This window comes from Phasianus colchicus, chromosome 1, assembly GCF_987193195.1.
Source record: "Phasianus colchicus chromosome 1, bPhaCol1.hap1.1, whole genome shotgun sequence".
NCBI lineage: Eukaryota > Metazoa > Chordata > Aves > Galliformes > Phasianidae > Phasianus > Phasianus colchicus.
The window spans coordinates 57,615,677-57,628,166 of NC_143436.1; the positions used below are offsets into that span (position 1 = coordinate 57,615,677).

A 12,490-nucleotide genomic window follows, 5' to 3' on the forward strand; every position below is an offset into this window, starting at 1 on the left:
AATAAGGAGAAAGTAATAGCTACATAAAAGTCATAGCCAAAAGCAACAAAAGATCTGACTCGGCAACTCTCTCAACAGCATGTTGAATGTCATGACAATTCTCAAGAAGTTACTGCAGCCCCTCTACCATCCATATTACTGAACAGTGCCACAGCAGAGGGGTTACTAATTCAACATGTGGCCAACAGAACTGCTGTGGCTTCTCCAGCGGTGTGGTGCACCATGCACTCTGAGACACACTACCCAGAGCTTCCTGACAGGTACCACACCTTCAGAGGGAACTGCTGGGTAACCTCGGGGACGTAGGCAGCTCCAGCTTGCTTCTTGTGCAGTGACACCACGACAAAGTACTCAAACAGCTGCCTCTCTTGATACTCAATCAAGTCCCGTTCCAAGGTTTGATACCGTGGTGTTTGCTTCAGCCGAGATTTCACGTGGACAAGGCGCTGGCTGTGAGCTATGACAAGAAAGAGCAGAGATTGTCATGTTGTCTAGTTCTTTGCACAGAGCACCAACAGTACTTTGTAGAGACTTAAAACTGCCTCACCGTGTTTATTTTGTTAGTGGCTGAGCAAGAGGAAGGAACCTTGCAAAAGATGCCCTATGAATATCGGCAGAGATGGGGACATAATCTTGTTAGCACCATCAAATAGAAGATCTTTGGCAGCAGAAGTATTTCACAGAAGGTTTTACAGCTGAAGACAACCCAAATTGAGATCTACATAGGAAACAGTGTAACAGTAATACCTTGGCACTCCTCCTCACACTCATGTATGCATGGGTAGCTGATCACCTTTCTCAGAAAGCCCTGGAGGCATTCAAGGAAGGCTGGATGTGGCTCTGGGCAGCCTGGTCTAGTGGTTGGTGACCCTGCACATAGCAGGGGGGTTGAAACTAGATGATTTTGAGGTCTTTTTCAAGTCAGGCCATTCTGTGATTTTGTGATATGAATTCTATCTATGATACAATTCTATGAAAACTGTGGGTAGCAACCTCCACGGTACTTGGATCAGGCTACAGCTATGGCTATTGCTCCCCTGGCTCAGCAATGCTTGGGACTCCCAGGTTTTGTAACATGGGCTGGGCTGCAAGCCAACAGCAAAAACAAGGGAAGTGCAAATGAAAAGGGCTGGCTCATCTCTGCCTGATCTCTCAGGACCGCATTTCTACAAGTTCTCCCAAGACAATGGGAAAACGAGAAACAGGCAAGCAAGCTGTAACTGCAACACATCTGAGCTGTGGGACAATAAACATTCCAGCATAGAAAGTAATGAAAAGCTGCCTGCTGAGAAGAGACCAGATGAGATTCCTTAAGACCATCCCCCTGCTTCATTTTACAGTTGCATCCAAATTAAATCTCCGTGAGTCTCCTTTAGTCCTACTACAAAAGAAAGAAAGAATTAACTACAAGCAGAGGCTCCAGCACATTCTCACAAATGTGCTTTTTGCTAATGTTAGTGTTAGCTAATGTTAATGTTATCAACATTTTTGACAGAAACAACGACCACAGGGATACTGCAGAAACTCCACATACACAGGACATCTGCCTGGGAGACAGAGCTTTCTGAGAGATGGTATATATTCAGTCCAGACTCCTGACCTTTTGTCTGGTAAAGCTGTGCCTCTCATGGACTATTCCAGACAAAACAACTCAAAGCAATCTTGAGGTGCCTCTTAAATCAGAGAGTGACACAGTCCCTGGACAGTTACAGCCCTGGAAAGATGGCTCAGACTCCTTTCTCTCATCAGCTATTATGCGATTTGCTTTAAGGCTGTAACTCTTCAAAAGCTTTCAGAAGTGGTCTCTGTTTTACCAGGGACTTCAAAACAAGCACTGCCACAGCAATGCTGAGTGCTTCTGAAAAGCTCACTTAGGCTCTGCATTGTTTATATTCTGTGCAACCTACTAAAGATACCGGGACTGTATTGCTGTCATCATGGCAGAGCTTGTCTTCAAATGTTTTTCCTTCCCAAGGGTCGGTACTTATGGCTCTGACGTGCAGTCTCACAACTGCTGCCTGATGATTTACTGGGTCTCAGCTGACGTACAGGGACTTACTAAGCAATGGTAACTGGCTGGTGTGTTTGGTCTGTTAAGCACAGCCTACAAATTTGAAAAGAAAGGAGTGGTGATCACAGCCAAGCCCAGCCCTCTCAGACTGAGATTTCTATTCTAATAAACTGAAAGAGGGAAATGATGAGCACTCCTAAGCACAAGACACTACAGCTGACAAGGAGTGGGAACTGCTGCTTATCCCTCTCTTCAGCTTAAGAACTGACCTGTTACCTCAATTAGGTGTGCGTGTAAATCAGGAAACGTTGTATCCTGAATGAAATTCAGTTTTGCATTCCAACTCCATCAAGATTTTTAATTTGCTTTATAAATTCCCAAGAGAATGTAATGCTACCAGCACGTTACAAGGCTAATTATAGTGCAAGAAGATTCAAAAGCATTATGGAGACCAGTATACAATATACAAGCTCTACTGCAGCGAAACAAGGAATGCAGCACTTAACCCCAATTTAGCCAATGCAGAAGAGTTTACTTATAGCAATAAATCACATAGTGCAATTCCACTTTCCTAGCTAGCCAGTCTAACCAGTGGGTTTTCTTCCTTAATCAATTTGTAGTGGGGCTACTGAACACACTGTCCATTGCCATACTGCCCCTGTCAGCTTGTTTGCACGTTAGTACCTGTGCACTTAGAAAAACCTCATTTTATTTCCACAGCATATAAACCATCTCCTATGATAGTGTGAAGAGCTTTGAAGCAAACTGGAACAGATTCTGGTTCCAATTGGAACAGTTTATTCTGAACTTCAATAGCCCTTTACCCTTGTGTTTTCTCCTGCAGTTTTCAGATCTTTGTTCTCTTACTGTGGTCTGAGTAAAAAGAAGCTCTTTCTCCAAAGCCGCAACACAGAGGAAAGATCTTGACCCAAGAATGCAGAGGAGAGCTTATCAGGAGCCATTAGTTCTCTTCACACATTTGCCTTACCTTTCAGTTTCTCTTCAGTATCGCTGTCTGATTCACTATTTTCATCTGTAACTAGGAAATAAGAAAGGGGAAAACAAAGTAAGTGAAGCCTATTTATAACAGTGCATTTCCTATCACTGACATGAGAAAGCTAGGTCTAACAACCTCAGGGGGAAGACAGCACAAATCTCAAGTGCCTCTAACTTTTCAGGGACACACATACCCATGCTTAACCCACCGCCCTCAGTATTTTCCCATTCATTCATTTGGGGAACCAAAAAAAAATGCAACAAAATCCATTCTGCTCAGCCATTAGATAAAGAATAAAATGTCAGAACAGTCTTTCCATCCTTGTTTGTACAAGCATGACACAAGGGCAAAACACTGATTAATATGCAGTAGCATGTGGGATAAAGGGTAGAAACAAACAAACAAAATTGCCAGAATGAATGAGACTCAAGGCCTATATTGTCCAACAGCCTGTTTGTGTCGGTGCTTCAAAGAAGAGTATAAAAAAATGGAAAGACCAGTCTGGGATGCTTCCCTTGAAGGTTCACCTAAACACACCCACTCATCTAGTTTATAAAAAGAACAGGATAAGCAATAACAAGTAATTGTGGGAAAGAAACAAAGCTGTAGGCCACCTTTTACTAGAAATTAGGGTGTTAAAAAAAAAAAAATAACTGTGTTGGAACGATGTTAATTTAAAGTTTTGCAGAGATTAGATGTTTAAAAATAATTGCTTTGGAGTACCTGAACACTTGTGGTGAGCTGCTGATCAACAGTGAGAGGCTGAAAATCTCAGTCTTGAGAAAATGGAGATGGTTCTACGGTCCAGAGTCTAGAAACCCTGGTTCCCAACTAAGTCTATTTATAAATGTTGAAGAAAGCAGAACTGCTTCAAAATCTACTATTTTCTATTGGACAGTTCATTAAAATGACACATTCCCACAAAATATTTTGATCTCAACAAATCAAGACTCTTTGGACAGAAAATCCTTCTCCAAAGCTTATTGCCAGTTTCAGAAATAAACAGCAAAAAGTGGAAACATTTCTGGTATGACCTAGGAGGTTATCAAATAAAGCCATGAAGAGAAAATGAAGCAGAAGAAAACAAAAGAGTGCCTTGTCATGAAAGGCCCCTGGGCAGCAGAACAATCTTTATCTTTCCAAAAGAAGGGGTGGAAGCCCCAGCACAGTGTCAGGCCAGACAGGAAGAAGCATTAAAAAAACATCACATGAGACATGAAGTCAGCTTAAACTCTATGGCAAGTTCTCAAAAAGTCTTAAATATGCAAAGATTCAAAGTTCCTTTACCTTTTCCTGAATTGCTCTCTGTAGACTGCGATAGTCTCTTGACACGTTTCTTTCCCCTCCGTGCCTCATAAATGGCATTGATTTTCAACACAAGCTGCTCATCAAAAACACAAGCAAAAAAAAAAAAGGTTATTTTCCTCCCCAGGCAAGAAAGAATGTTAGAATTTCAGGAGAAGTGTTTCACTTCCCAGTCCTGGCTGTACTGTACCACTTCACTGGATGCCCCAAATCAGTGGTTATCAGCATCTGCCTTGCACAGTAACTTACAGAGTAACTGTGCTGTGTCTGACACAGGAACAGCACAGTTGTGCTGGCATAGCAGGATGAGAGCAAACATCTTTATGCTCTGAGTTAAAAGGTATCTGCTGATCCACATGCACCTGGTCAAGTGATCAATCCAAATTTTTAAACGCGAGACAGGATAATCTGATGTAGAAGTGTTGCTCCATCCAGTTGCCCAGCTCAAGCCTCATGTTGGTCTTGCCATCGACACAGTAAAATCTCACTTCTGAACTTGCCCTCCAAGACTGCTCAGGGGCACTGCCCAGTAAATACACAACATAACCTTCCCTTCAGTTGACACAGGTGTGTGTGCAAACCCACTGACAGTTCAAGCACGTGCACACAGTGTAGGAATAATGGGAAAATCTTTGGCTCATTCCTGAAGAGCTGAGGTACTCCAAGAGGACACTCAAAAATCATATATGCAAATATGGATACAGATCTGGCAGGCAGGAAACAAATAGGATAAACAAACACGTCCCTTTTTCCCCAAAATGAAAATTATGGGTTCAGGAAAAAAATCACCACACATAGGCCTTGGTAGTCTCTGCTTGTCCTGCAAAGACTATGACACAAAACTTTGTTTTTGTAACTGTGCTTTTGGAATATTCAAAAGATGGCCTGCTGCCAAGCCTCATTTAGACTGAATACAATTCCTGATAGTTCTGAAACAAAATCAAATTGAAACAGAGTCATGCTGTACCCAAAGACAGACTAGGAGATGTCACTCCAGAAAATGCCCTTCATCACAATCAAATGCCAGATTTTCACATATCTCATGATGTGGCAAGATGAAACTTGCAGAGATGTTTGTTTACCTTCCCCTTCAGGCAGAAAGGGAGTTAAACACAAGTCAAGTCAACTGCAAGGACAATGGCTGTAATGCAGGGATATCACACTGGAAACTGAAGAAAGCTCTTTCATACTTGCGTTCCAGCTTGAAGAAACTAGAAAAACAGAGAAAGACCAAGATTTACCCTGGGAATCTTCCTTCTCCTCTTGCCATTCTGAGGGTCTCCCAAGGAGAAGAAGGTGTCATCTGGACTGCTGGGAGTTGAGGGAGGGCTGATTTTGGATGGTGACCCGGTTCCATCACGGCTCAGTTTCCTTATATCTGGCAGTTTGAAACTCCGCCGCTCTGAGTTTTGTCGAAAAAAAGTGGGCTTGGAAAGCAACTGGAAATGGAAGAGAAGGAATGACTGAACGCAGCACTTCATATACCTTGCTTCATTGCTAACAATGTCACAGTAGTAAATTTGGTGGGGAGCCCTCTCCACTCAGTTGGCAAAATAGCCTGATTTCTAAGAATGCTCAGAGATTTCCTGCACACACAAGGAATTCATCCAGCTGCTAGGCTAGGCCACGACTATGTGGACAGCAATTTAACCATCCCATGTTCATTCCAGAACATAACACAGTCTCAGAGGCTGGTCAAGAAGCCTTACTCTAGTGTGCAATTCAGAGGTTGGTAAACAACCAGACAGCCACAAGCACGTGGGCTAAGGAGCAGTGGTCAGGAGGAAGAGAGAAGTAGTGAGGCCAGATGAAAAGCATGGCCAGTGTGGCTGAATATTCTGTCTCTGTCAGGATTGAGAATTAAATATTTCAGAGGACGATGCAAGAAAAGTCCTGAAGGACAATTAGGGAAACTGGTTCCCCCCTAATCCCAGCAGCAAGTTTAGTGGGAGCATAACAGTAGATATTCCAGTACCAGAGTGAAGTTTAAAGTCCCTGACCAAAAACAGCAGAGAAAAGCAGAAAGCTCAGCTCTAGATAAAGGAGAACAAACTACTCACAAGAAAGAATGGTAAGAACTTTTTTTTGTCTTCTATTTACCAGTGATTATAGTAAGTTTAAGTCATGCTTTTTTCAGGCACCATATATACCAAAGCTTATCTCAACATGGCACTGGGAAGTGAAGGTGAGAGGTATCTAAGCTTATTCTCATCAAGTCGGTCCAGCACTATCTGAGGTAGCACAATGGTCTGTCTACTTCAACAGATATATCCAGCAGACTTACTAGCCAGACTGACACATTCATTCAGGCTAGCTCAGGTGTCTCTGAATGGTTTGCAGAACACTCACAAAAAGGCATACCACCCACAGAGAAGTCACACATGAAAATGACTCTTGGAAGAATCTTTGCACTGAGCAATCTCATCCTGCACTAGTGATATAAACCACAACTGAAATCTGTCCAGACTCCATCCTGGGCACGCTCTCCAGTGTGATTCATAGTGCAGTTGCAAGCCAGATCATTGCCAAGAGAGCAGCAATACTTCTGCTCTGACTGATGCAAATCACAGCTTTGGGATGTCAAAGCATCATAGTGCAACATAATTACTTCCATTCAGTTCTTCAGTAACTGTCCTGCTGGGAAACATATTTAGGGTGAAAGACATTCCTGAGTAACACTGCGGCACCACTTACACAGTATGGGTGGGAAATAGGTACACAAGCAACTGCAAAGCTGTCTGACAGAAAATAACTTCATTCCAACACTCATGTACAGACTCATGTTGCTCTAGACCTAACTAGTACAACAGATTCATAACTGCAGGACAATTTTCATTTGGAAGCATTAAGTTATTAAGAAAAACTTCAGTTGCTGGTTAAGCTGGTTGGAAAAGAGGAGCACACCCAGAAATGCTGCACTGACTTCTCAAAATGTTGGGTAACAAACAGTCAACAAATAGCCAATAATAGCTGCAACTTGGAGAGCATAGGAAAACCTTTCAGTTATATCCCTACTACCTGCAATGTACACAGTTGTTGCCAACATTATTTCTGCCCCTTCTGTTCTAGGCTTGGACAATCTAAATAGGGAACAGGAAGCAGGCAAACCAGCTCAGGACTGGCCTCAATGAGCTCTGAGCATGATGTGAAGACTAATGCTTTGCCTCTTCATTTGGTTTCACTGCCAAGGAGGAAAGTGGCATCTGTTTGTAAGTGTGCTGCTAGCAGGGACATCCTTTTAGGATGGGCTCACTAAGCCCAGGTCTAGCATTGCATTGGTTACCAGCAACCCGTCCCATCAAGCAGAGATCAGAACTGGCATCCCAAAGGAAAGGTCTGCAGAGGTATCTTGGCATCAACACAGACTCATACTGTCCAAGGGCTCTGATTATCCAAGCACTAAAACACCCTCTATGAAGGAGGGAAGGAGGAGCTTTCATGTACTAGATTCTTCTCTCATTTTAATATCTGGAACACATTTAGTACTGAACTTTTGTCCCAGTACAGGTATAAGGCAAAGACATAGCAGCTCATTTTCACTCCCATCCCTGCCAATGTAGCCCTTCTGCCAGTGAGATAGAACACTCACTAGAAAACATATTGGGATTTTTCTATGGATTCAGAGATAATTCCCAAATCCAAACAACCTGATGACATGAACATGCCCATTTCTGGATTCCCATTTTGTATCTGTTGCTCCTAAACTCATTTGTCCCGAGGAAAGTAGAGATCTGAGTTCATTGTCACTTGGAATTCATTAAGGATCTGGAGGCAGGTTCCCAGAGGTGAGGGGCTGAAGTCACAAGCTGTCACTGCTGTACTCTTTGCATATATGAACTCTTGTTATTTTCTAGCTATACAGTTGCAAAAATCACTCAGAGGACAATGACACAGAAAAAAAAAATCTGGGGACACACGTTTGTATATAAATTAGATTGAGAAGAGGATTTCTTCCCATCCTTTTATTACATTAGTCTTGGATTGCAGCTGTGTAAAATTCCAGTGTAACAACAAATAATTCAGTCTTTTTCAGGCCAATTGCTCCTTAGTGCGTGGCAGATGCAAAGTACCAGGGAAAGGAGCCCAGGTGTGAAAAAAAGTGAAAGCCAAGAAAACATTTGTGTAAAGGAATGTTGTTTCTACTTTGCTAAAGGGCAACGCATCCTCTTCTATTACATCATACTCTTATCAGTGGTAAAGACAAAAAGGCAGCAAATTCTAACATTATAAAAGTCAGAAGCAAAACTCCACCATTCCACACAGAAACAAGATTTCACCCAAGGACCTCTGGAGCTGGAGATTTGGCCACCTGAAACAAAGTACCTTAGTGGGAGTCCCAGGTACTGAAGAAGTGGGGGATGCTGGGAAGGTCAGGACGCATTTCTTCCCCAAACAGCGGCTGTTGGTCTCAATGTCTTCATAAGGGTTTTCCTTAGATGGTGGATCTGCAGTAAAAAGCCACAAACAAGAGACTGTAAGTGCAGAAAATCCTTGAGGTTTGCCATAAAAATCTGTTTGGGGATCTGCAGGACTTCTCCCACCTCCCACATCAGACATAAAGACCTGTTCTCAAGCATTCCTGCCATTGCTTCATTCTCTCCACAGCCCCAGAAGTCCAGCTGCTCACTGGACAGTGTCCAAACCCTGACACTGATGTATTCAGCCATAGGAACATATCACAGAAACTACAGATGGAAAAGATGCAGCAAGTCCTCAAGTCCATTTCCTTCTCTTCAGAGGAGCTGTGAGTTTCTCATGCACAGTGGTCCATAATTATATTTCCATCTTTCCAGTCTCCTGCTTAAAATTATTTCTGAATGAAACTGTCAGCCAAAAGATAGCATAAGAGTCCCCTTTCCATTTGAACCCCACATTTAGAGAGACCTTTGGTCATCATTTAAGTGGAGCCAGCACTGTTCTTGGGCTGACTGCCACAGCATGGATGATTGGTACACAATACAGGCTTTTGAACACATCTGCCAATCATGAATGCCTCAGTTCCCACAAACCCCACCTTAGAAAGAGGAAAGGATTCACCTAATCCAGGCCATCCAAAGCCAGGATGCTCTCTCTCTAAAGAGAGAGAAAAAGAAAAGGAGGTAATAAAAAGGCCATTTGAAGTAAGATCTGATCCATTCTTATATGAGAGCCTCTCAAAAACTTAAGCTTGAATGACCACCCAGAGGTATCCCATTCTTGAGGTATGTGACCAGTTTGAGTTTTAAATACCCAAGATTAAATATAACGAACTTCTTACACCCCAATCTTCAGCAGTGTGGAAAACACTAACATAAGCATCTTCAAAGAAAAGTACACCATTCTGAAAAAGCAGGTTGTGGTATCATCAACTGAGCATCCTAAAAAAACGACAGAGTCTCAGTCCAAGCACCTTCGAGTGCAGGCAACTGGTTATGAGACTTCTCTTTTCATCAGCACCTTTTCATGACATCCCAGTGGACAGCTGGGCAGAGCAACTGCCTTTCTGCTGCATTCATGTAATGCTTGACTGAGAGCTAAGACTGGAGACCAGAGACACTGCAGGCATCTGGGAGCAAGAGCTGTGGATGGCTGTGGATGGCTCCAGGATCTGCCAATTTGGTGTGCTCCAACCTGATTGCCCTGCCGGGAAGGGAGTGCAACTGAAGTCTTCAGACAAGGACAGAAACCCAAGCCTTTTCAACACTGACTTCTGTCTGTTGCTTAGGGAGACTCACACTGCAGTGGTGGACCTGAATTCACCAAGAAGGAAAAGGTAAACCTGTGTGATATTGGCAAAGTAAGTCTGTGCTAACATTTTTTCTGCATAAATGCTCTAGTCCTTGGAAGTGGTTCCACCTTCTAAATCCAATGGCACACATCACAGCTGAGGATGTATTTCAGCAGTCACATACTGGGTGGACTGGAGAAAGAAGAATGAGGTTGTGTTCTGCTGCCAACCTCATCCTCAAACTGCTTGCCAGCACGTCCAGTTTTGCCTCTTTCTGACACATAAACCTTGATATTCATCTGCCCAGTACAGCTTCCAGTATTCCACCTAAGCAATGGCAAACAGGTAAAAAGATGCATATGAAAAGAATCTGTGTAACTTTCTGGAAAGGGCAACATATCTCCCACCAGCAGCTGAACCCTCCCCAAGTCATGCACATGTCTTCGGGGTGTGCATGTGTGCTTGCATGCACTGTGGATGCACACAGTTAACACAGAATCATAGAATCATCTGAGTTGGAAAGGACCTTTAAAGGTCATCTAGTTCAAATGCCCTGCAATAAACAGGGATACCTACAGCTAGATCAGGGTGCTCACAGCCCTGTCTAGTTTGACCTTGAGTGTTTCTAAGGATGGGGCATCCACCATCTCTCTGGGCTACCAGCAGTCCCCATTACTCCTCCACAGGTGTGGTTTTCACATGTTGTTTATATTCCGTGGACTGTGCCCATCCTGTGGTCTTGCAAAGAACAAAACTGGCTTTTTTGGAGTTGCCCCTTCCATATCTTTTCCCAAGCTCTCATGGTAAGACCAACCAGGACTGCAGGAACCAATTAAAGATCACTGACTTTGGGCAAAGCCTAAATATGCAACAATAAAACAAACCAAAACAAAACAAATCATGCCCCATTAGCTGACAATTGTCTGTAACTTTGTTTTCTTCTAATCTTTGCAATTGAACACAGGAGGGGAGAGGAATTTCAGCCTGGTATTGAAGTTCTCTGCAAGCTCGGGGCACATGGGTGTGCTTGTGTTTGGATGGATGGATTTGCATACACAGCCACCCGGTAATGCTATCCTTGTTATTCCAGCTGACAAGGTGACAGCTACATAGTGATTTCTGAGACCTCCCACCACGCCCCAAAACACACACATTAAAAAAAAATACCAGCTGTTCAGACATCCCCTGGATCTTTGGCCCTCAAATAGAGTGAAGATAAAGACAAATGGCTACTTAGCTTCACAAAAGAGTTTTCCATTTGGCATCACCCTTTTTGCAAACAATCCCAAAGGAACAGCATTCATTTCAGAGATCTTTCTAATCAAATACAATGAGATTTTATTAGCATCAAAATAATAATGCCCTGATTGCTCCTGCAAAAGTGCAGCTGCCTTCCCTGCTGAACAGTGCAGACCACCTCTGTAGGTAACAGCTGCATGATCAGAGCTGATGCAGCCACTCTATTCCTACTCTGCTAAACTCAGCCAAGAGCCTTACACAACCCAGCCTACAGCTACAGAAACTTACAAAGGCTTTTTCAAGAGGGATGCTTCTATTCTATGTTCTGTGTTCAGTGATCTACCATGATGTTCATCGGTGACAAGCTCACAACCAGAGGTGTGAGAGCTTGTCCACGGGATGCAAGGAAGACAAAGGACAGACACCAGCAAAAACTAAAAGCTGGTCCCCACATTCCTCGGGTTCATCTTTGAAGCCGACGAATTTTGAAGTATTTGGTCCATTTTTCTTATGACTAAGCCAAGTAAATCGTGTAAACTATGATCTGCGTAAATCTGTTTTGCATGTGGATAACAAACAAACTTCAATCAGCACCACCAACGCGGGGCTGTTGACCACAAGTCCTCTGCGTTATTCAGTGCTCGCAGTCAAATCCCTCCCTGGCCAAAGCTCCTACCCAGTATGTCTTCATAGACGTTCTCCTCCGATAAAGTGCGTGTGAGGGCCAGCTTGGTCTGCGCGTACCAATCCACCCTTCCATTCTCTGATGATGACTGCAGCAAGTCTTCAAACTCGTACGACTTCCTGCACGTTGATGGGAGAGGAAAGGAAGAAAGAGGAGAGTGATGCAGCTTTTACAGCCAAATCACAGCATTTTGTACTTCATTCACAACACTACACAGAACCTTAGACCACACAGGTCCCATTTAGGGCATAGGAGTTTCCACCCTCACCAGCAGTAAGGGGTTCCCAAAATCAGGTCTCTCAGCAGTACAGACAGCAGTACTCAAGTGTTGGGTGCTAAAAAGGATAAAAACTAACGAGTCCTCCACTGACAAACCTGGAGAGTTTCAGTTTCCCTCCAGCACCCAAACCAGGAATTCTGATGTGACATTTCATGCAGCTGTGTGTTCTATTCTCCTTGCCTCAAAAATGTGCTACAATCACGAGGGCAGAGAAAAAAGACAAGAAAGTGTTCCAGGAAAATAATACACAGTAGATTCAGTTAGAA

At 43.3% G+C, this 12,490-nt stretch overlaps 1 protein-coding gene across 8 annotated transcripts in view; it reads right to left on the reverse strand.

Annotated features, from left to right (window-relative positions):
- Positions 1-12,490, reverse strand: part of DENND2A (DENN domain containing 2A) — a 57,596-nt gene that overhangs the window by 21,093 nt on the left and 24,013 nt on the right. For all 8 annotated transcript variants that reach the window (XM_031589787.2, XM_031589786.2, XM_090144171.1 and 5 more), the window contains 6 exons: positions 11,936-12,063; positions 8,637-8,758; positions 5,555-5,752; positions 4,296-4,389; positions 3,000-3,050; positions 270-457 (listed from right to left, as the gene is read on the reverse strand). In XM_031589787.2, the coding sequence (XP_031445647.2) occupies positions 270-457; positions 3,000-3,050; positions 4,296-4,389; positions 5,555-5,752; positions 8,637-8,758; positions 11,936-12,063 (781 nt within the window). The remainder of the gene's footprint in view (positions 1-269; positions 458-2,999; positions 3,051-4,295; positions 4,390-5,554; positions 5,753-8,636; positions 8,759-11,935; positions 12,064-12,490) is intronic.